The 25,017-nt window shown below is 41.8% G+C and overlaps 1 protein-coding gene across 2 annotated transcripts in view; it reads right to left on the reverse strand.

The window, feature by feature from the left end:
* cux1a (cut-like homeobox 1a) overlaps positions 1 to 25,017 on the reverse strand; it is an 89,515-nt gene that overhangs the window by 56,857 nt on the left and 7,641 nt on the right. For both annotated transcript variants that reach the window (XM_088426860.1, XM_088426859.1), the window contains exon 2: positions 1,416 to 1,526. In XM_088426860.1, the coding sequence (XP_088282986.1) occupies positions 1,416 to 1,526 (111 nt within the window). The remainder of the gene's footprint in view (positions 1 to 1,415; positions 1,527 to 25,017) is intronic.

The raw sequence follows: 25,017 nt of genomic DNA on the forward strand, positions 1-25,017 counted from the left end.
TTGGTTGTTACCTGAGCCTTGAGCGAAGGTGATGTCATTTTAAGTCGACAGTAAGTGGCAAAATGTGTTGCACTGCTGAAAACAGCTGAAAAAGTTTCCTTTTGACATTTACAAAAATAACGACAGGAATTACAGGCAGAACGTTTGAAAGCTTTAAAATATTTCGACCTTTAAGAGAGAAATAGTAAAAAAAAATGGACATTTTAGGGTTGTTGACATAATATGTATGATACAGGGATCGGGTTTGATACCACTCTTTTTAAGTAGTCAGAACAAGTAGTCACCGATCCCACTTTTTAGACACAAACATCCCCCCTCAAAACAACGACAGATCATTTTAAATATTATATATAGAACACTTATTTCTCCTTAAATTTCACGAGATTAATTACAATTTTATATTCTTGTAATTAGTAATTTCTTGTTCGTGATCATAAAATCGCAGTAAGAGAGGAGCCATTACGGCTTCCATCGTGAGTACCGATAACTTAATTTTGTTGTATATCTGCTTTACAATGGAAAAAAAAAAGCATCCTATTTTAATGAAATAAGGCCAGGTTTCGCCTAAATACCTTAAAGCTATCCATCCATTCTTTGATTTTTTAATAAATGAAAAAAATACCATAAACAGGAACCTGGGATTGAATTCCGGATTCTGTAAATACGCACGAATTGAGGTTGAATGAGTCGATGGAAAATGTTGGACTGAAATGTAAACAGATCTAGAATTGCACTGTCACAGAAGAGACGATTGTACAACTTTGGGAGCTCCGCTGCCGTTTCCTCTTGAGGATCATCTGCCAAAAGCGGGTGTGCTCCGAGCTAAAGTCAATAGCGGCAATCTTCGCCCTGTGTTAACCATAATAGGCCTGCGATCAACTCCGTCGAGAGTTGACAATTTTCTACCCGCCGTCTACCGCGTTCATACATAATTCATTGGACCATCAATAATTCACCATGGTGACATTACCAATAATAACACAACAATACTTTGTTTTCGCGTGTGTGCTTCAAAAAACCGCGTTGCCCGGGTAACAGAGATGAAACAAATATTCCCAGGAGGAGGGATGGGAACACAGGAAAAGGACCGAATTCCCCCCTGATCCCGCTTAGTAGCGTTGTCACACTCTCTGCCTCTCTCCCGCTCTTGCGGTCACACACACACACAAACACACTCACGGACCACACTTTCTGCACGCAGAAAAAAACTAGGTCAGATAATACAAACCCCTGAGGGCTTTTCTGTTTTGTCTCTTTAGGATTTCAGGGAAACTAATGGAGAGCCTATTTTTGGGAGCCAAGCCCACATCTCTGCGCTCCTCCTATGCCGCGCTTTCTCTGTAAATAATCACCGCCGCGTTTACCGAGGAGCAACCGACGACCGGCGAAGGCTACGCGGGCAGGCGGCAGCTCACCTCTGGTGTGTTCTTCTTGAACTCGCGGCTAAGGTCGATGAGCTTCTTCCTGGACTGTTCGCTCTCGTCCTGTCTGTTGGCGAGCTGTGTGGCGGTGGCATCGAGTTCTTTCTGCAACACAAACGCAAAGCACTTGACATAAGAGCGCCTGAAAAGGGCTGAATCTAGGCAGAAGAGGCGAGGGTTGACATCGTATTTGATCAATGGTTTACAAAGGAAAAATTGTTAGCTCGCCCTCATCTTGTTCGTTTGAACCCTCCTGTTGCGTTCAGGGTCAAACTGACCCGTTTGAAAGGGAATGTTGAATGTAGTTTTTTGATGCGGGACTTCTGGTTAGCAAAGCATTCGTTCAGGTTTTTGTCAATTCATTTTGGCTGAAATGCTTTTTGAACTGTAATTTGATGAATAAGCAAAGCCCGGGTCAAAATGACCCAGGGATATTTTTGCGGAGGAGTGAAAAAGAATCACTAGATTTGTTAGTTGGTAGGGTTACACACAAACACAAGGTTTTTAAACTTTTGGTTAATTACACATCACCCTGGGTCAAAATGACCCTGGATGTTATTACTATTGTGGAAAATGTAACATCAAATTTAACTTCAAATTATTACTTTGTTACTAAGTGAGTTTCCAACCATGAAAAAGAAAAAAGTTTGACACTTTTCAGACGATCAAACTCACCTCTGGGTCATATTGACCCAGAGACATTATTACTGTTCTTAAAAAAATGAACAGAACACTGGTTAAAATGAAATAATGAATTTGGATTGCAGATATTTGTGTGATTAAATACGCCGCGGGTCAAAGCGACACGGGAGTAATTGCTGTTCCTTGCAAAAAAAAAAAAAACAACATATTGGTCAAAAGCCTGGTATTTGTACAACAAGTTTCCAAGGACCCCCATTGCAGATGTTTGCAGAAACAAAACAAAATCATTTAAGCCAAACATGCTCTTTTAAATCAAAAACATATTCAATTTGACAACAAGTATATTGCCAAGCACTTTGATTTGACTCGTTGCAGTCAGGCCACGGACCTCCGGGGCTCCTCAGACCCCACCCTGAGAACCGCTAATTTGGTGTATTAAATATTAGAAGTGATTCGAAAATGTGGCGCTAATATCGACTATCCAACATCAGGCCAATATCCGATGCAATTGTTGGATCAGGATACCCTTAATTAAAGCAATTCGTGGAGATGGACGCTCTTCATTTTAATAGAAGAAATATGCTTGGCGATATCGCGTTCCCAGAACATGCTGCCGTAGCCGAGAACAGAACCACAATATGCATGTTCCGCCAGGAGGGGAAACCCCGCCTAGTGAGTTAACCGGCGCAATCATCACTCGCCACTGTGCGAGCCTTGGCAAAAGGCCGCGACTCCGGCGTGCGCTTTTCACAGCAATTATCGACCGCCGGCCGCCGGAAGGCCCCGCCCGACAATCGCGGCGGCGCATTTCGGCACAATAAGCGCGTGCCATCGAGCCGTCTTGATCCATTCCGCATTGTTATTAAGAGTTATTTATGGCCGCCGGTTCCAGAAGATGATGAGCCAAGAGCCGACATTAACAAGACGTTGAAGGCCTTATAAAGATCGTATCTCGCCGCGCTCGGATCGTGTTGCTGTTGGATTCTTGCCCTCTGTCACGTTTTTTTTTTCTCCCCCTCCCTCTCCACACTCATCATCCGAACGGCAGCGCTCCGTTAAAATTCTCCTCTTCCCCCTCCTCCACGCTTTCCTCCGCGTCCTGTGAGGCCGCCCACCCCTGAGAGTGATTAAACGCTGCTGAAGGGCCGTTATGCTAACTAACACACTAATCATTTAATACACACATTACCACAGGGGCCCTCGTGGCTCCGTCTGCTGACAAGGTCCCAAAACACACTCGCGCACACATTGCCCACCTCCCACGATAACACGAAAGAAATTGTGTGATCAAGTACTAATTAGAAGCTTTTTTTCCCCCTCCGTCAGCATTAAGTCAAATTCCCAGAGTAGACGTGATCTTGTTTTATCCACAAACCACGGAGAAAAAGAAAAACACAATAACGGAAGTTGGTCAAGCGTTCCTTTAGCGGTTAATGCGGCAGCAGCATGGGACGAAAAAAAAAAAAAATGAGAACAAAAAATGAAAAAGCTCAATTCGTGCTCTCGTTGCCCATGGAGCAGTTGATGTAGCAGCCTGTCTGCCCGTGGCCATGGAGCAGCTGCTCTGTGTGTTAGTCAATTCGAGCGTGAGCAGGAGCTTGTACGCTTGATAAGAAAAAAAAAAGGGCCATGATAAATTTTAATCAAGTTACAGTCATTGTCAAAAAATATGGATGTTGTACTACTGGTAAAAATGGGCTACGGTTGTCTAAGCTCGGACGGTTGAGAGAAACCAACTTCAAAGGTTTATAACCAGGGCGTGAACGGCTTCAGATTTTTGGGGGCGTGATTGACGTTGATATATTTTTTGACATTAAACTGTCTTTCACTCACTCTTTCCATCAGGCTTGGATGCACTGGCCCAATCTGAAAGATAATTTTCTCAATTCATATATATATATATATATATATATATATATATATATATATATATATATATATATACACACACACACACACACACACACACACACACACACACACATACACACCTCCGTTCATTCGGTTACAGCAAAGAGGACGTTTCAAATTGACATTTCAAATCAAACTAAATAATAATCAAAAATGATTTGTCCATGAAATTGATACTCGACAGATTGCCGATTATTCGTTGCAACTCTATTAGACACAATCATATTTAGTTATGGCAGAGTAGTAAAGTCTACACAGCCTGGTTGGGTTCAACTCCAATAAACAAAACACATTTAAGCATGGGCAAGTTCCAATACTTTGTGTCAGGACTTTGTGACACAAAGGACTTTGTGTAGGACGTTGGCATTATTTCAAGGTGTCTGTGCCAGTAGCGGGCACTTTTTTTGGGGCAATTTTACGATCACAAACTAGAAAAGATGAATAGAAAATTGCAATCAATTTCATGGCATTTTCTTGTTTTTGTTTTTTTTTTGGGGGGGGGGGGTGATTTGGTATATTAAAAGTACTAGTGGTGTCGGTACTTGGTATCAATGAGTACTCAAAAGTTGAGGAATCGTTCAAAAAAGTGGTACTGAACATCACTACACACGTTCCATGCAATTTTTAATGTAGCTGTTTGCTCAGCTGCCTTTGATGCGAGTGATCCGGGCAGATCCAAACCGCCCCAAATTCACACACTGACAAGATAGTGATGTACAAATAATGATGGACACGTTTCTGTTGAAATCCACTGAAGAGGACATAAATAGCAACAAGTATTTTGAGTGTATCCACTCAGCACAAAGACGGCATTTTAAAAATATCGAATCCCTCTGTGAATATCTTGTGTAAATATTGAGCATCCATGTGACAGAACAAGAAGGCCCGAAATTGACCAGGAGGAGCTAAAGGCGATGAATTGTTAGCAGTGTTCCAGTGTATGTACACTTTATTTCTTTGTGTAACCACAGACTCCAAAGATGTAGTTATATATAATATATACGGGGGAAATGTGTTATGACTCAAGCATCAATCAAGTCAAAACTGAATGTAACATATTGTATAAAATTAGTGGCAAGAAGCAGGGCACGCAACTCAACCTCGGTGAGTTTGCAGTCTAAAGAAGAACAAATGACATCAACTATGGAAAGTTGACCAAAGCGGGTGACACGCATACGACACAGCACAACAAATTTGCTCGAATCATCGTTATGTCTTGTAACCTGCCTAAGACTTCCAATATGGTATTGCTCCTCGAAATACAACATTGGGATGCAAAAAAACATACCAATCAGCAGCTTAACTAATCAAGACTAATCAGCTGCTTATTATATCAAGTGTACTGTATATACTTCTTTTACAAATGCGCATATTTGTCAAGTATTCCCACTGCGCAAACAACAAAGTAAAGCATGTGAGCTTGCCCACAGCTAGCAAGCCGACTGTGCGCTATTTGAACAAACATGCGGATCCAATTTGCCAAAGTTTAAAAGTTAACGGCAAAGAGGAATTTAACATTTAGTCAATCTCGTCATCCATACAAAATTATTAACTCATTCAATGCCAGAGACATTTTTTTTTTCCATTTTCATTTTTCATTCAGTCCAAACATTCAATTACAGGTACTTTTTTTTTTTTTTAAATGTCCAAGTGTGTCACTAAAGATGTGAAAATGTCTGGTACTAAAAAAATTAAGTTTACTTACTTAAGTAATCAATAACCTAAAAACTTAAAGCACTTCGTTACCAACGGTAATCAACAACCTTAATACTTAAATAATCAAATCCTTAAATCATTTAAAAAAAAATTGAGAAGCATGATTAAATACTGAAAAATTATTGTTAAAACTTAAAAAACAAAAACATAAAACTATGCGTGATTGAAGGAATTAATCCTTAACCAACTGCCACTTATAGCCCTCCATTTAAAAAAAAAAAAAAAAATATATATATATATATATATATATATATATATATATATATGCACACACACACGCGCAGACACACACAGACACACACACACACACACACACACACACACAGTATATTTAAACATACTTGGGATTGATCGCCTGGACTCCTTTTATTATAAAAACAAAAAAAATAAATCAATTCATTGATAATGCTCAATTTCTGAGGGAAAAAAAAGTGATTTTCCACCGCTCCAGTTGTGCTTGAGGAGGTCATTTTCAACGCATGCCACTCCATTCAAGCCAGTCCGTCTGCCACGGCCAGCAAACATCCCAGTGTGTTACCAAAATTCCCGTTGGCTGAAACTATTCTGGCTGTTAAGCTAAATAAACACGTTGCACATGAAAAGAGGATTGATCGGATTCCAAGAGTGCGAGTAATTATGGCCGCCATCTCGGTTTAAAACGTGTGCGGAGGGGAGAAGGGGGGGGCCCTCATACATGGTCGGGTTTTGTCTATGCAGCAAAGTCTCTGCCCACATCAGCACACACGGGCAGACTTTACACTCATCTTGCTGATAGAGCGTAACATCCCAAAGTGCACAATTCCCCGCTGTTCACCCACATCACATCTTAGTGACCACTCGGGAGGTCGCACGATACACTGACGCACAAAATATCATTTCAGACGATTATCCGTTCCATCGTCAAAATCGGCGTGCTCCTTTAGGCCTCGGCTGAGGAAAACAGGTCCCGGGTGGTACCGCGACGTGGGCTCCGCTTGCTTCAAACGACCCCCAAAAAGAAAAAAACAATTGGAATAGTGGGCTGTTAAAATACCGACAAAATTATGATGTGACCGTGGTAGACTCGTAACATCAATTCTCAAACACGAGCAAGCATTGGAAAACTTTCAGAAATTCTTTGAGAGTGACGGCAGCCCATTCGATACGGCAATCCGATCCAGATATAAAACCTTATGACATCACATTTAAAGTTACGATCTAAAAAACCAAATATAGCTAAGAGCAAATCGGAGATAACTTTCCCATCTGTTGTGATTGATCTCTGGCGCATGTGAAGACTGAATATTAAAAAAGAAAAAACACAATCAGAAACTCTTGAGTTACCTCATTTCAAGGGTGGAATAATAATAATAATAATAATAGCGCCGAAAAAAATGAATCAATTAATCAAAGGTGAATCGATTATTAATTTGACAACGTTTCAATAATCAAATTGTCTTTACAAGCATTTATTTTAACTTAATTAATTTAATTCAGTTGTTTTTGTGCTTCTTTAAAACAGACTGATTATCTTTGTGTTAATCAAATTGAGACTTTTGATTTCGGAAAACAATGACTGAACCAGGACCTGAATCAACTTTCAAAAAGGTTCTTAAATACATCAATCCGATTAATGAGATATTATAATTGTTGTTTTTGTTACAACCAAGCAATCACAAATAATAATTCATGAATCAACAGTGATCTGGTGAGAAAAAATAAAGTTTGGTCAAACATTTATGCTGAAAATATTTTTACTCAATTATTCGATTCATAGAAAATCCGTTTCCCTGTTTTCCAACCAACCCAAATTATTTGAAAGCTAGTGTAGTCCAGCCATATCGTCCCACTGATGATTTAGTAAACTTATTGACTTTGATTAGCTAACTTGTAAGACTCCTGACAATAAAAATCGAAACGAATTTTGACAAGAACTGTACCGAGTCATGGAAACCGGACTTGACAGACGCAGACGTGGTAATGATAAATGAGGCCATTGACAGGGAGCAGACACAATTATATAAACCGCCAACAATCAAAGTTCTAAAACAAGCCAAAGTCTACATTTAATTATAACTGTGAGCACCAAGTCCAAAATACAGTGAAACCACAACGCCCCTCAAGCCATAATTCGAAAACAGATCCAATTTTTTTTTACGGAAACAATACAGCTAAGGTTGAATCGCCATCACTCATGATCGTACAGAATTAAAAGAAAGTTAATATCTACCAATTTTCTATACCTAAGAGCATGCGTGAGCTGGAAGTTTGACCCAGTTGACTTAAGCGAGGGTTTGGGTTTTCCCTTTGTCAAAGAAGCTGACTCCTTAGGGAATTTTTCGGGTACTACGCCTTGGTAGCGGTAAGACATGCAAAACATGCTTGCGAAAAGCAAATGCTAAAGGAGGTTATGAGTCCAAAACATTTACAAAAACATCACTCACATCTCCGACCCCCGTCGTAAAATGAAAACTGCCATACGCTAGAAAATTAGTCTTGAATTTGTGATATAAAACTTCCTCCCGGGACAGCTAACATTCTAGCTAGCATGGCAAAGATAAATTGCTAGCTTAGCATGGCTAACATCACTTTGTCTGCTCTGATGTTACTTCAAAGCGGAGAAGAGCCACTCATTCTGATTATTTTATTTTATGCAGCCAGCTATGATAGTTTATCTGCGAGGCAGATAACGCGTTAACTAGCATGGCTAATACGTTTGTGCTGGATTTGACTTCAAAGCAGAGAAGTGGCGACTATTCCGTTTATTTTAAGTTTATTAACGTACCTCTGGAGTGTGTTTTCCCAAACATTTATAAATGAATCCAATCTAGAGCTGTAATCTTAATTAAGGGTGTCCCGATTTAACCTTTTCACTTTTGATATTTTTATTGCAGCCGAGAGTACTGTCCGATACCGAGAGCCAGTGTGACATGATAGATGCTTTTATGTATTTATTATGAAATGTTATGCTTTTATTTATTAATTATGAAATGTTAAGAGACCGTATCAAGCGAAACTATTTAAACAAAAGAAATCAGGAGTAGGGATAAGAAAATGCAATCATCTAACCTAAAATCTGCATGTTAGATCCAGACTGTTGGATAGAAGAGCAGGACTGGAATTTTCTGGAATGGATTGCTTGTTTATGAGCGCTAATATTGGAGATTTTGGATGTTGACCTTGGGTGTCAAACTTGGCCACATTGTAGTTATACTTTGTGTCAGAGGGCTGGTATGACTGAAGTACAATTTTAAGCGTGTTATAATGTTATACTGGATAGGTTTTCAAAAATGATCTGTCATTGGAAATTTTGCGTATCGAAAACATTCGTGGTCTTTGTACTTGGTAGCGGTGACTCCTCAAGCGCTACTGGTATCGGTCTGAAAAAGAGGTGGTATCAAACAGCCCAAATTAGAGTTCTAGGAATGGATTACGGCTTCTAAACACGGGGCTACGTTCCCAACATGAAAGCAAACCCACCAAAAACTACTCCTCAGAAACAACTGACGTGTTTTATTCTTTCTGCGCAAATTAGGATGCGGTCAGCGGCGGAAAAGGTCCACGCGGCCGCCGCAGTAGGCCGGCATGTCCGAGCCGGGCCCGGCCCGGAGCAGCGTTTCCCGCCCCGGTTCATTTGGTCGTCTGGTCAGCTGTAAAGACGATTGGAACAGATTGCCGACACTCCCCAGAGAGACTTTCCAACGCGGCCTTGGCCAAGTCGCCTCCCGCGCGACGCGTGTGCTCGCACATGAATGAACGCGCGAGCCGCCGCGCTAAGTCGGGGAGCCCGGGCTTTCCACGTTCTTCGGAGCCTTTCTAACATGTTTGTCCTGACCAGTCTGGCAAAGTGAGCAAGTGTTTGTGCTAGCGTTGACGCTCGGGCCAAACTAATACGGACCTACGCGTACCCACTGATCATCATCACGGGTAAATAAATCTTATTATAGCCGGCTATCAAAACAAAGAAGAACATTTTTGCGCTCGAATCAGTGGTTCGAAACTTTTTTGTTGTTTTTTTTTTCCCCAATTATCTACTCCCTGCGACAGATTTTTTTCCAGCCAAGTATCCCCTAACCGGCACAGAGCAATTTTGGATGAAAGCAAATGACTTTAAACAGAGTGCTGTGCCATCCGGATCGGAGTTATTAATCTTTGGAACGGCATTTGTGCTGGCGTCTTTATGTGTATATGATTCGGTAATTCCAGAGGAAACATTGCGTAGCGTCATCTGTTCGATTTCCGGCTCATCTGCTGAAAAATGGTTTCGCTAATGACAAAGTGTGTTCGTTTAATACCTGGGGAGTTACTAGAACTGAAGCGGTCACAATCGATTTGATCGATTATCAAATTACTTCATTAAAGCTACCGTTTGACTTAATTGTTTATGTCTTCCCGTTTCTGCCTCCAAGCAGTGATCGATCTGATTTGTCGTCTTTCAAGCAGACCAATCATCTTTTGTGTGTTAGCGAAATAAGGCCTTTGCAAATAACAGCTTTTACTTTGAAAAACGATGACCAAACCAATAACAATCAGATTTTAAAAAGTAGAAAAAAAAAGTATTTAAATGCAACGATCCTTCTCATGTGGCATTTCTAAGTTTTCCACAAAATAAAAAGTAACTGGGGAACAACGGTTTTAATAGAAACTCAAATTTGATCCAATTTGAATAAGTGATTAAATAATCAACAGAAGAATCCATTCTAAAAATATTCAAGTGACAGCACACACTATAAAACTCAATTTAGCAATAAGTGGCTTGATGTTCCAATTATTTTACCCTTAATTTGAAAACGAACACGTGGCTTGCTGTTCCGATTAGTTTATTCTTAATTTGAAAAAGAACAACGTACTGTTCCTGTCACAGCCTTAAATTTGATTTGCTGATACGTGCAGAGAACTTTTTACCCCTTTGAGTGCCTTCACGTGCACCCCCATCTGCCGAAAATAATGACAATGTGCATCCGTGTACAAACCAACAAGATAAAGGTTCATTTTGTAAAGGAGTCACTGCAACACAACTTACCAATAAGTTGTTTTCAAGCTCCAATTACTTTTTAAATCTCACATACCCCTTCAAGTACCTCCCTTCATCTGTCGGACAATTGCACCACTCATGAAAATGTGCAACCATGTAAAAGGTAACAAAACAAAGGCAGACATTTTAGAAAGCAGTAACTATAAAAAAAAAAAAACAACAACTTCTTGTTCTAATTAATTTGCTCTTAATTCAGAGAGAAAGCTGCCCTGTTCCTATCACAGCATTAAAAAGCATGAAATTAGATTTGCTGATACCTTCCGAACCCATTAAAAGCTCACATCCGCCAATGAGAAGCGCCGCTCTGATTTAATCCCAGGAAAAAAAAGAGAGCGAGCGAGCGACGCCTTCTTTTCGACTAATTCGCTCCAATTACGGCAATGAGCCACAGGTGACGATACAGCCAGCCCGATTAATTAAGTGGGAGGCACCCAATCAGGCATGTCTGATTATGCCAATCATATTGACTCGGAGCTGAACGAGATAAGCGGGCGACAGACGGCTATCCTTACTTAGTGGAATTTCTTGTGCCCTCATGCTCCAGCGATGCAGAGACAGATAGGCCTTGGGAATGACAACAAAGTTATTGTTGTGTACACAGTATAAAGTCGATCCGCAGCCTGCTATGGTAACCGGCGGGGGCACGCGGTAAGGGGCGAGAACACCACCCTTCAGATCTCATTCTCGGAAGAGTAATTGGGATTGTAACTGCTGCAAATACTTTGTTTACGCCGTTTGGCCAGCCGGACGTGCCAAGTCGTCGGCCATGCCAGCTCCGGTCCAAACACAATGTAGGTGCAGCTCCGCATTTGCCGTGAGCTTCACACATTCATCTAATAAAGTGCCGCCTTTGAATTGGAGCCAGCTATTAAAAAAAAAAAAAAAAAGGGGGGAGGTAGACAATACATTCAGTACTTCTGGGGTAACACAAACAACATATTAGTCACACTACAAAGGCGCTTCGTATTTTAAAATAAAACATTTGTGTTGCAACGTGGGCAGCCGTTTGGAAGCCTGCAACAGATGTTTAAGAGATGAAGTTCTGCGCGCTGCTTGTGCTCTCGCTAATCTGTCTTTTTTATCGCTGCCAAGTCTGAGGCGGTTATGTGGTTATGATTGTAAACAGAAAAGGCGTCTGCAAAGATTCCTTATCTGGAATCTATAAGGTCTACCTTTCGCCCCCCCCCTCCCCCGCCGAACCCCAGACAGCATCTGACAACATTGCGGCTGACTGTTCTGTATGCCGTAGTTACCGTGCGGGGGAGGAGTCGCGGGGCTGGCGGCTCAGTCAGGAGCGTCAGCCGCGCTCGCTTCGGCGACACGCTACATGAGCACAGATCACAGGCGACACCCCCTCACAACACAGAGCAACAGCGGCGCAGATAAGAGGCCGCCATCCTTGCTGCTCGTCTGCCTGCCTACCTTCCAAGCGGGAGGGCTTTAAATACGCCGGCGTGTCCCAAACCGCACGGCGCTCTTTGCGAGTCACATCCTCAAATTTTGGAGTCGCGGCAAAGAGATTTCTTAGCCGCAAGCCAGCAAATGTTTTGTTGAGCGCTTGTCACTACCGCAGGTGTGTTTGTGTACGTTTAACCCTTGCGTAGTATTGTCAGCAATTTGGGGTAATTTTGGGGGTCGCTTTCTTTCAGGGATGGCAACATTCCTGCTAGCGTGATAACTAAGTGGTCGAGCTATTTTAGACTTTGACATCATTTTGGGTGGAATTTCAGCTTCCTAGTGTTTTCTTTCAATGCTTTCCCTTTGATGTCATATAATAAAAAACTGCACAAGGTGTTAAAGGTGCAACGATCAATCGATTAATCCACAAGTAATTGATAACCAAACTGATTGTCATTTTTGATAATGGAGTAATAGTTAAGAGGCGTCAAAACGCTCAGAATTTTAGCCTCTCAACTGGAACTATTGTCAAATTTCTTTAGTCGTGTATGTCAGTTGACGATTATTGTTAGGGATGAGCGAGCACTGATACAAGTATCGGTATCAGCAATCCTGATGGCAGCCCATATCAGTATCGGTCACTCTCCTGAACCAGTTTTTTACATTGGGGTAAATTGATATTTCTTTAAAATATGTGTTTTTTGATTGTTTTTTTTATTCAACAGTCACTCTCCTGAACCTTTTTTTTTTTTTTTTTTACGTTGGAATAAATCGATATTTCTTTAAAGTTATATATGTTTTTTATTTTTATTCAGCAAACAAAGATTATAAAATAACTACCGATGACAATTGAGCATTAGGACAATTTTGAATTTAAAAAAAGGTATTAATTCATCATCTACATATATCATCAAAAACAATCGGTGATTAATACTCGACGATTTGTCGTTTAATGGTTGCGCTTCTATCGCACGAAACGGACTTTTTCCTCATGAATTTCAGTATGATCTTATAACCTGAAACAACCATGGAGTGAGTGGTTGGAGTCTAACAAGAAGCTTGTAGTCTCTGAGCGTTTTGCTACTTTTTTTTTTTTTTTTTTTTTTTTAGGTATGGATCCATATCTAGCAGCGGCGCGAGAGCTGTCAAGACTCACCTCGCTGACGCTGATGGAGGCCCGGATCAAAAGCGGGCGTTTTAAGCGGCAGCCTCGTTTATATTGATCCGTGTTTTTGTGCTGAGAGACTTCTTGTTGTTTTATCTCCCCCGGCATCCCGGCCTTAACTCTCCCGAAGCTTGCCGAGCGCGAGTCATTATTTTGCCTGACCTATTGTCTTGACAAGGGAAGAGGGGAGGTTGTGCCTAAATACAAATATAATGAGACTAAGATGCTTTGTGGCACGGAGGAAGTGCAGTTGGCTCGCTCTCATTTCGCAGAGTTTGAATTCAGCCCGAGGCCCGTGTCACAAAGGGTGAGTGGTGTGGGGTGCGCGATGGGAGGAGAAGGGGGTACCGCTGATACGGCGGGGTGTAAAAGGGCAAGATTTTTCATCCTTGCGTTTACAGGGTGGAACGGCTAGGATATTGAGATCCGAGATAGGATCAGAGGGTAGTGAGCTGTTTCGGCCGTGATAAAGGCCACGCATTACAAACACGGCACAGATACAGAGAGGGAGAAAGGGAGAGAGAGTATATCACACCTCTCATCCCTGAATTAATGCCTCCATTCTACCAGGAAGCCATTCCGTGCCAGGGAGAGGAGATTGGGCCGAGGATGAGTGCGCAGATACGGAGCGAGAAGGAAAAAAAAAAAAAAAAATGGAAACGGCGATCTTGAAGAGGGGTGATGGGGATTAATCAAGTCGGGCCGAAGAGCGGTGATGCTCGATGGAGACGCCGGGGTCCCAAGGACCGGACGCGCATTTGACACCGCCGCTATCTATTACATGACATCAGATGCGCATACAAGTAATCACTGGTGGATAATGACCAGGTCAGGGGGCAGGCTGGCCACAAAAAATAATTTGCCCCCTGCGGTGGGCAATAAAGTCAACGAGGGAATAAAAATCAATCGGAGCCTGGATGCTGGTTATCCACTCGTGTTGTTCTTTTAGAGACTACCGGCCCGGAAAATAGAGTGCTTGTCCAAAGTCGCGGGAACTTGGTAAAGATTACATCTGTCCTCGCTTCGTTAAACAATATGATTTGTTGTGATTCACTAGGAAATTCCATTTATGGAGTCTTTCGCAACTTTATGATATTTCTTCAGTTGCGGGACACTCAAATCCAAAACGCTCTCACTCTTACGCCTCGGGAACATTAAATCCTGGCTCTTCACTCCAGTTAAAAATAGCCTTGCTGAGGGTGCCTTGTTAAGCTTTTTTTTTATATTAATATGATTACATCTGCTAGTACTGCTATTAGGCATTTGACGGTCACCAGGTGTAAGGAAATCAGATTTAAAAAAAAATCTCACAATTACAAAACAGATCTTTTTTTGACAATGGAGGACACAAAATTAGCATGGCTAACATCAGCTAGTTTATGCTCTGATGTTACTTCACTCAAAACTAGCAAAGTCTGAGAAATCAGACATAACAATTAGCGTCTACGTTTGGTAAAATAATTACTAGACTTGCTACAGAGGACAATAAAGAGCTAACTAGCTGGCTAACTTTTGGGTTCATCTCTGATGTTAACACAAAACTCGCTAAAGCAATGAAAAATAAGCGACGTGAGAATTAGCGAGTGAATGAAACCAAGAATGAACGTTTCTTTTCAATTTACTAGCGCGGGGCAAAATTTGTTCAATGAGAACAAAAAACTAAAAGCTATAGATGTATTTCATATATTCTTACTCACATATACTGTCAAAATATGGCGCTGGCCCAAGCATAGATGATATATCCTGTTAGCATAACTGCTAGTCAGAGCCTAACCGCTTCCTCCTTATTGGTTGCTTAGAATCTGAATCACCTGGGTCATTGTAATCCACAAAGGTCAAAAGAAGAAACCTGGCTTCTTTTCTGCAGTTTTTACCCTTGTTTTCTGAATGAAAATTACATCACAGTTGCTCAGGAAACGACCAATCACAAATCGGCTTGCGAATGTCACATGACTAAAACTTAGAAAAGCTGAGCCGTGACCCACAAATGCAATATCAATCCAAATATAATTTGACGAGCGAGGGCAAAAAGAGAACACTATAAAGGCATTTTTTTCCCATTTGAATTCCTCAAAAAAAAAAAACAAGTTTACGATATGCATTCGTGTTAGCATTTACTAACACACTACTGTATTGTATGGGTGCAAAAAATGCTCGTGTCGCAACATGTGAGGATCAAGCTGAAAGAGCACGACAACAAAACCTCAACGCGGCACTTTTTAATTCCCAATGTTAATTCAACACATCTAACCAGCTCTTCAAGATGACGGTGCACCCTGTTGATATGGTGAACTTAGCTAACCGAAAACTCATTATTTTGCTCGCTACAAAAGTTGGCAGCGAATAGAAGGGTTACTGTTTCGATCGATGCTTGTGCCAAAGGCTGAGCAGTCAAACCGAGGTAATATGGCACCCAACAGTGTGTCATTTAATTGACCAGGGTTGGGCTTTTAACTACATTTCCTTAATTGTCTGTGGGGACATGTAACAATCACATAAGCGTTTTGTTTGTGTTTGTTTTGACGGTTGGTGGTCAAGGTTAATCAGCCATGATTTGAAGGAATTTTAAAAAAACATGGGAGAAACTCGATGTTCTGAACTCCTAAAACAAGGTCAGTGTTTGGTCGTCTAAAGGGGTCTGCCTGGATGTGGGTTCGTTTTAAAGACATGATGTCATGTTCTTCAGATCAGCGCTTCTCAACCTTTTTTCCATAATGTGCCCCTTGTGAAAGCAGCAAAGTACCTCCTAAACACCACAATGCATATTTGGATGAAAATAATAAAAACAAAGCGCAGCGTTGTACTATTATTTAATTTTGGAACTAAATTTGTCGTGGTATCTCTATCATTAATATTATGTATCATTTTAATATGTCCTGCTGAAAATTTGTGTCACTATTGACAATGTGCATCAGTCTAAACAAAATAGTTACTCATGTTCCAACTGATTTGCTCTTAATTTGAAAGCAAAATTTACTGTTCCTGTTACAGTATTAAATTGAATTTGCTGCAAAAACATGACTAAAATCTCACATGCCTTCACATACCCCCAGGGGTACACGTACCCCGATTTGAGAACGGCTGCATTACCATGTAGGGCTAAAATGAGTAGTCAAGTAATCAGAGTACCTCGGTTCAAAAAAATGCTTGAAGCAGTTTTTTCCTGGCCCCGGGTTAGCGCTTATTAAGTGTTCACGTCAAGAAAAAATATGTCAAGCCAATCAAAACACGCCGGAAACATGGCGTGGCAAACCTAAGTTTGCCAAATTATAGCACGACAGGAATGCCAATTTAGGCAGCTAACAAACGACTCAATTATTCTCACATTCGGGACTTGTTGCCTGCTCACTGGCGGCTCCGAATCCGTTAAAACCGTGTCTAAATTAACGGCTATCTAGCAGCCCTCGAGTTCTCCATATAGGCTGGCGTAAGTGATTTAAATGACCTTGACAACTTTAACATCGTTGCCGTTCCTACTGATCACTTTTTAACAAGCCATGCTGACTCATTTTTTTTTTTATGTCTGTTTTCCTGTTACCAGTATAATATAAGCAGCAGGGTCCAAACGATCAGCAAGAGCGCATTTAGGCTAATGCCGTCATTGTTTTCTAGCATGGCTTGCCCCTCTGACTAAGTTTGACATTTGAGGTCTATATGATCAGCATCAAGCGAGCGTGTCTGCAGGCTAAATCTTACTCAGCCTTTATGAGTTTTCTGCACCATTCGCATGACTTTGTGGAGGGGGAGAAAGAACGGCGAAGAAACAGTGAGAGAAAGAGACAACCAGCATAGCTTATCCTCACAGAAATGACAGAATAATTAGCTCGGTAATAGGTTGTAATTATATCGGCCTATGTTGAGAGAATTTTGATATTAAAGGGGGGAGAATAAAGGAAGCGGAATGAAAGTAGGCCGGGGCACGTGTAAGAACTCCAGCTTTCTATTGATTGATCCAAACATCAAACAAACCTCTAAAGTGATGGTGGGGGTTGGGGGGGCGTGAAGGACAGCTAAAAGCTATTTGGAGCCTTGACTGCATAAAAGACCTGACCTGTTCAACACAGCCTACATATCAAAACCATCAAATGGCAATCAATAGACCAAAGCGGTCAACTCAACAAACCGTCAGCCGACTAAAAACATGAAACCCGGGCCCGAGCGTCAGATGATAGGCTACACTCAGGCTTATCCATTACCATCAGATAAAGAGGAGATAAAACACAGGGCCTAATCCTTTCATGTGTCGTGACAGCCACAGCACCCTCCGAGGCATTCCTTCAGTCTGGCTCTCAAATAGTTTTATGGCGGAAGGCGGCCATTCAGCCAGCCAGCCAGCCAGCCAGCCAGCCAGTCACTCAGTCAGGGCTGTTCTGCTCTGTTTGTCTTATTTCACCGTTTACACGCTGTTTTATAGGCGGTTATTACCGTCGCCATGGTGATGCCATACGTTTTTATGGTCTTTCGGTCTCAGGGCAGAGAGTGTAATAAGTAAAGCACACACATGGTCCTCGAGCACAAAAAGCCTCAGAAAACACGCTCCTGCTGTGGAAAGGTCTCCCGTCCCTCCCTTTCCTCCCTCGCTCTTTATCAGCCCGGACAAAATGTCTATGTGCCTGCTCTGCGCTCCGTGTGAAACACGGCCGGGCCCATTTGGACTTGTTCTCTTGCACATCTGGAGTTGATCAGAAGGCCTCCTGGAAGCAGAGGCCTCCGGGCCTATTAATAACCATAGCGCTGAACTCGGGGTCAGACGGCAGTCAGCGGATGAGCCTGTGTCTACTAAGCGCCCCCCCACCCCCGCTTTCTTCCTCACCAGTGGTCCACTTTCACTTTGAGGAACGAGGCCTCGGAGCTTCCACAAGTCTAGACTTGGAAGACGCGGGACGAGGCTGATAGTTAAATCGATTTGGACCTTCGCTCCTTCGCACCTCGAGTTCAAGTTCAAGGGGGTTGGAAGGTATTAAACGGAAAAGCCAGATGGCCAAGTGGTCGTCTTTTTGCGCCGATTGTTGGGCCAGTCAGACGGTCTGGGTCACAGAGAGGCCGGCGGGGTCAGCCCACTCCTGAACCCTGACTCCGGTCTGACAGCTGCTCGGGTCAAAAGGTTCGGCAGGGGCCAAGTACTGTCTGAGGACGACTCTAACGGACGTTAGCACCTTGGGATAATAGCTAGCATCTCGGATTGCCGAGTGCTTGAACCGAAATTTTTAATATTCCTTTAAGATCGATGGTTAAAATCTGCTTGGAATAGATATAGATATAGATATATATATATATATATATATATATATATATATATACACACACACACATAAAATTTTCTGTAGTTTAGTTCTAAAGAAATTGGTTACTCTAGCAAATTGAGTAAATAACTAATCAAATAGTAGCTAACTGAGTACTAAAGTAAATGGATGACTAGGTAATTAAGATCTAAAATATGTCAATTACGTCAGGTGAATATGTATTAAAGTACTAAAAATGCATTATTTTAGTAGCTAAAGTAATCAATTAGACTCTTAAAAGTATTGTTATTGTTTTTGGTCTAAAAAATATGTTTTGGGGATTGAATCAGTTCATCTTTTTTTGGAGAAGGAAAAAAATATATAATACCCTACAAATTTTGACTTTTGATTGACAGTCAATAGCCTTCCTCAGCTTGCAGGTGATCATTGCGCAGCTGACTTTGAAACAGGAGTTCAGAACACAACGCGAGACAACATGGACGGAATTATCTGCTTCAATTTATCATCCCCAAACACGATATTAATCAAAACATGTATTATGTTAAAATTAGTGGCGCTGCATGGAACATATTGTTAAGAATAATTGTAGGTTTGACTTTTCCAACCCACAAAATTGTTCTTAAGTGGCGAGAGTAAAAAAAAAAAAAATCATTGGATTACCACCGCATACTGGATCCCATTTAAAAAAAACATATTTTGTGTTATCACGCTAACTAGCTAGCAAACGATTGCGAAACCGCGCTTTGCAAAGGTCAATCGCTTCGCCCGCCTTCAAATGATTCCCCAACAATAAATGCAAAAAGCAAAAAGACACACTTCACAGCAAGAGCACTCTGAAACACACCAAAATCAATCAATCAGGCCAACACTGTGTTAAGCAGAAATGACGCCTTGTGCAACACATGCACGCGCACGCACACCTGCGAATACAGGGTAGTTGAATCATCATAATCGGCGGTAGTTTTGTGCTGAGCCCAGCCGGCAGTCTTGTGTTATTTTTAGAGGGCTGACACAGAAGCAGGCCGTCCATTTACTCTGCAAGCTGGCAGGGGGGGACCATCAGCACTCTGGGTTCTTTTCAACTGACCAAAATGGGCATGAGCTCAACATAAACATGGAGGAGGTGTGGACACTGGTAAAATTGAATTAGCTCAGATTCGCAGTCATTACACTTCCATTACTTTAGCATTAGGCGCCTTGTGACTGCGTATACAAATGCTTCAGTGGTATCAACCCACCTCCGTAATACATTGACTTAATAAGACTTAATTCCCAGCAGCGAGAGTTTCAATTCATTTAATCAGTACGATATGGTGCGTTTAGCCCAAATCACAAAAGGAGATTTCCATGTAATTTCACGTTAATCTGCTTGATTCTGCATTATTTAAGGAAACCGTTTACACGTTCAAGCATACTTGTGGTGCGCGGAAGGAATGACTTGTGGGTTTGTTTCGCTGGGAGTATTACAGCAAACCTATGAAATCTCGCGAAACCTATTTCTCGAGACGCCATGAACGTTGATGCGCCGTACTTTCCAGACGTGAAAAAATGCAAGACTGGCGCAGATTCGTCAGAATCTGACCGAGAAAATTCAGCGTGTTGAAAGGGAGAGAAGACCAACTGAGATGCTGACAATTCCGTATCAGGTCTCCACTTCCTGTAGGAATACGTGTGTGCGTGGCGTCTCAACAAATGGGTTGCTTGAGCTATTTTAAGCTCGCCAGCAAAACCAAAAATTCATTTGAATGTTTTTCTTAATAAATCATACATATTTTTCCTTCCGAGCACCACAGGTACGCTTTAAGGCAGTCTACAGCACCTTTTTTTGAGGTAAGTTTGCCCAATACCACTTTTCTTCATACCGATTCCAGTACAAGTACATAACTCTTGAGTAATAACAGACCCAAGTAACGATAGTACTAGTGCTTTTAATACACTCAAGTCCTGCCTACCAAAAATAATGATTGATGATTTTTAAAAAAAACCTTCCTATTTCAATTAAGGCGTTTTCTTTTCTTCTTTTCTATTCTTCTAATTTGTTATTTCTAGTTGGTGTTCATAAAGCTGCTCAAAGTGAGCGGCCGATACTAGTATTAGCTGCCATCACAAGTAGAGATAACTTAGAACGAGGCCAGGCATTGGCCGGATAACCATAATTGGTATTGGTAGTTGCCATTTTTATTTTTCATTTTTTTTGAAGCCAAATACTCTCTAACCAGTGCAAAGCATTTTTTTGGGAGGGGGGCATGCAACATTTACCAAAGGAGTCACTGTATAATACAATTCAGCAATAAGTTGTTTCATGTTCCAATGAATTTTCTCTCAATTTGAAAAGAAACCTTAACACTTCCTATCAGGGCATTAAAAAGCACTAAATGAGATTTGCAGATACCAGCAGAAACGCCGCAAAAGTCTCACGTACCACCCCATCTGAGAACCCCTGCTTTAAGCTAATGCCGTCCATGTGAGGCGACATCAAGGCAAAAAAAATAAATAACAGAAAAAAGTAGAGTGGCAGAAATTGAACGGCGGCGTGAGGCTTAAGGTTGAAGGATTCTGATTTGAATGATGGCTTGAGCCTGAAGGCCGCCAATGGATCTAGCCATTGAGGTCGTGATTGACATTGAGAACTACACCGAGTGAGCTTTTAGCAGATAGCCAGCCATATCATAATTCAATCCCTGTACCATCAAAGTGCGCCAATATCATAATTCAATACTGAGAAGCATTAGTCTGCAGCGCACCAATATCATAATTCAATCCCGAGGCCATCAGCCTTTGCCAATATCATAATTCAATATGAGGACCATTAGGACCCACCAATAGGCCTATTAGAATTCAATACCGACTGTCAATGATTTAACCGGACAGCGATACGGAGGCCGCGGACTGATATGGGATCGGTCGAGCATATAGGGAATCTCCCGCCTTATTTAGCCCAGACAGCATGATAACGGTGCGATAAACAAGGCTAAAATAAGGAAGGGCGCAGAGTTCAATCATCGAACGGCGCGCGGGGTTTTTCGCCTCGGAAACACGTTACGCTAGGTTTACGCGGGAGGACACGCGACCCGGCGACGTTTTACATCCAAACCCGGCCGAGCGCTCATGCAAACTTCGGCGCTGGCCCCTCAAGTGTGACCGCCCGCAGTTGGTCCAAATGATCACAATGTGGTACTTTGCGGAAATGGGACTCCATTTCGTTTTCTGGTCCATTGCTTCTGTTTATATTTCCATGTTAAAGTCTTTTTTTCGGGGGGGGGGGGCTTCAAAAGGTCACACTCGAAATCCGAAACTCCACAACCGATCAAAACGGGTTAGCGTTTTAAATTTCCACTGCTCCTTTCAGGCAACTCGGCAAAAGCTGACATTTCTTCAAGGTTATTTTCACCTCATATTCTTGAACATACTGCACACGGGGAGCGAAATAACTTGGAAAACAATGGAGCATTGTTGCGTTAGGTTTCCTTCAAAAACAAAACGCGGCTTTTATGAGTCACGTTACTCGATGACTGCTTTGCCACTTATCACTTTGCCCCTCTCTGCCCCAAATAAAAAGCACCACACAGTTGCTTTTTGTTTTCCTGGGCTTTCCTGTGTTTTAAACAATGTAAAATTGAATCTTTCACAAAGGACTGCCCATAAAAAATTCTAATCAAGATAACTTCCACGAGTCCTTATTTTAAAGAATGGTTCAATTTCAACTTTTTTACTGCCCTCTCACACAGTTCTACAAATTTCAGGAGCAATTATCCCTTACATGGTGACGCCGACGTTTGAATTGGATTCTATAAATCAGGGGTCTTAAAGTCAACTTATGTGAGTACTAATGGAGCCAGAGTGTGGGGTGTGTTCCGCCACTTCGAGTAATCCCCCAAATTGGGGTCCTGATATTAAAAAAAAAAAAGTACAAGTAATCCAATCTTCTCAATTTTACTGGTACTTTGCATATCAAACATTTTTAGCGGAGTCTACTTTCTTCTTCTATTTTCTCCAGCAAACCTCATTTGTCAATTTACTGCCTTCCCCAGTGAACCCCCCAAAAACGCTGCCCGGTTAGTAAATGCTGTGACGTTTCCATTGAAAGCAGCGGAGTAATGGCCGATTCTGTCACGAGAGCTGGTGAAACTCAATGATGCTGGAGGTGAGCGACTCCGAGAGGGTCTGTAAATGATCCCCGGGCGCTTGAAAGGAAAACTCTTGTGGCCATTTGCGGGGTGCATGTCTGGCTTATGGCTCGCTAAATGGCAGAAATCAACGAGACAACTCCAAACTTTTGATTAAAATTGAGCAGTAAATGGAAAGAAATGCCTCCAAAGTGGAAAAAAAAAACATGTTTGAATCTATGGCTGAGATTATCCGAGATTTTTAAAATCAATTATTCTCCACATTTGATTTTCCCCATCAATGACCCGGATAAAAATTGGGGTTTGCACTAAGATGTCAATTAGTTATCAACAAGTTATCGTGTACAAGACTAATGATAATGAAAAACCTATGAGATTTTTTTTTTTTTGGTTGAATAATTATCAGTCATGCTACAAACTTATGACAAAAAATGAACAAGTGATACGCACAATATAAACCAATTTTGTGAAAAATATATTGCTGAGGTAACACAGACATTTTGGCATTTAAACCTTTGCAGTGCAAAATGCCACAAGACACATGAGCTTATTTTATATATAGCCGATATTTTTAAAACACATTAAATAAATTCACGCTTATACTGAAACAAGAAAAATTCTCAAATGGACAGTGCGCAACATAAAAACAAATGTCAGAACACATGCCAGAAAATCGGTTAAAATAATGCTAACTGCTTTCCATAGTGTTTCCAAAGCAGATGTTCCTAAATATATTATTTTTATTCACCACGCTCATCAAAAAACTTTCATGGAAAACTAAGGAAATTTCTGAATATTTACTGTCGAGCTGTTGCAGCTAACAGCAGATTGTGTTAGCTTAGGTTGTTACGGCATTATATTCAATAAAAGAAGAAAGCAGACTGAACCAACGCCCGAGTCCATTCTTGTTCACACACAGAAATATTACCAAACGGAGAAGATCACGTAAAGGTTATGATGACTCGCGCAGGTTCGAGAAGACGAAAATGTATTCCATTTGACTCGTTTATCACACAACTTCAGGGATTGAAGGCAAAATGAACTCGAGATGCGTAGCGAGGAAAAAGAAAAACAAACGTTTTGACCGCATTCTAAGTTACATTGTCGCAGCATTCACTGTGTGGAATGTCAAAAGGAACACATAACTAAAATGTTAAAAAAAAAATTATTGAACGTTCTGTTTGGTGCACACTCAAATCACTTCCAAGTCCATCTGCGGCTCCACTTCTGCTCCGAGCTGTTTTTATCTTTACCCAAAAGTAGCTGGTCAAACTTTCCAGCGCGGTGTAAAATGTGCTTGACTGCGTTATTAGATTATGACTCAAGTTATATATATTTTTTCGGTTAAATTAGCTTAAACTGGGTGTAGCTGACACTCCCCTCTGCAGCTGAAGGGTGAAGAAAGGAAGAGCGCAAGGTGAGGAAAACTTCTGTCCAGATACCAGGAGAGGTCGGCGAGTCTTTCCGGTCGTCTCGGGGAAAAACTCTCAGAGAGCGAGAGCAAAGTCGGGCGAGCGGCAGACAGCAAAGACCTGCCGCGCACTCGCCCGACTCTGACTCACGCTTAGTCGCCAACACCCAACAAGCACACAGTGCAAGCTCAGTCCCGGTGCCAGGTTTTGTCACTGGGCAGAGGGCTGCTTGGCTACAGCGAAAGCATGACGTGATGCCACCCCCAGACCCCGCCCCCCATCCTCAACGCTCCCTCGGCCTGTGCAGCAACAGCAGGGGTAAAAATATCCCGACCGGTGCCTTCAGACAACCGGGCTCATAAATTAACAGTAAAACTCCCGCAGACAACAACAACAGCAGGCCGGTCGCTGAGAGATTTAAACCACTCGGGTTGCCGCCGACCGCCGCGCCGGGATCATCTTACCGAAGCCTTGACTAAATTTACCCGCCGCAAGACGGAGAATAAGAATGAACTACAGATCACTTTTCAGAAAACTTACTACAGCGAGGCCCGCAAATAGAGGAAACAGACAAGAACTCCAAGGCCGATCCACTGATTATAAACCATCAATCGTGAAAACCCGCCGCCAAAGTCCAGACTTTACTCGGGGTGCGCATCCAGTCGCTAAATTACCTTGACTTGTCAATCGACAAATTATTTGGAAAGGTATGAGGAGAAAACTGAATAACCAGAAAAAAAATATTTGGCGCGATTACACAAAATAAAACGCACGTCACATCCAGCCGTCATTTTTTTGTCCGTTTTCACGTTTACTGTTTTACGTGGAACATTGACTGCGTATGGTTGGTCTGGGGAGTTATGTGGGCGTCTGCAAATGAGAACCTTTATTTTCTTAGTGGTTCAATAAAGCAATTGAAGTGCGCAGGCAGCTAAGTTTATGGGTGTCCAAATGCAGGGCATCACAAC

This window comes from Hippichthys cyanospilos, chromosome 11, assembly GCF_059441005.1.
Source record: "Hippichthys cyanospilos isolate Australia breed blue-spotted pipefish chromosome 11, RoL_Hcya_1.0, whole genome shotgun sequence".
In the NCBI taxonomy this organism is placed as follows: Eukaryota; Metazoa; Chordata; class Actinopteri; order Syngnathiformes; family Syngnathidae; genus Hippichthys; species Hippichthys cyanospilos.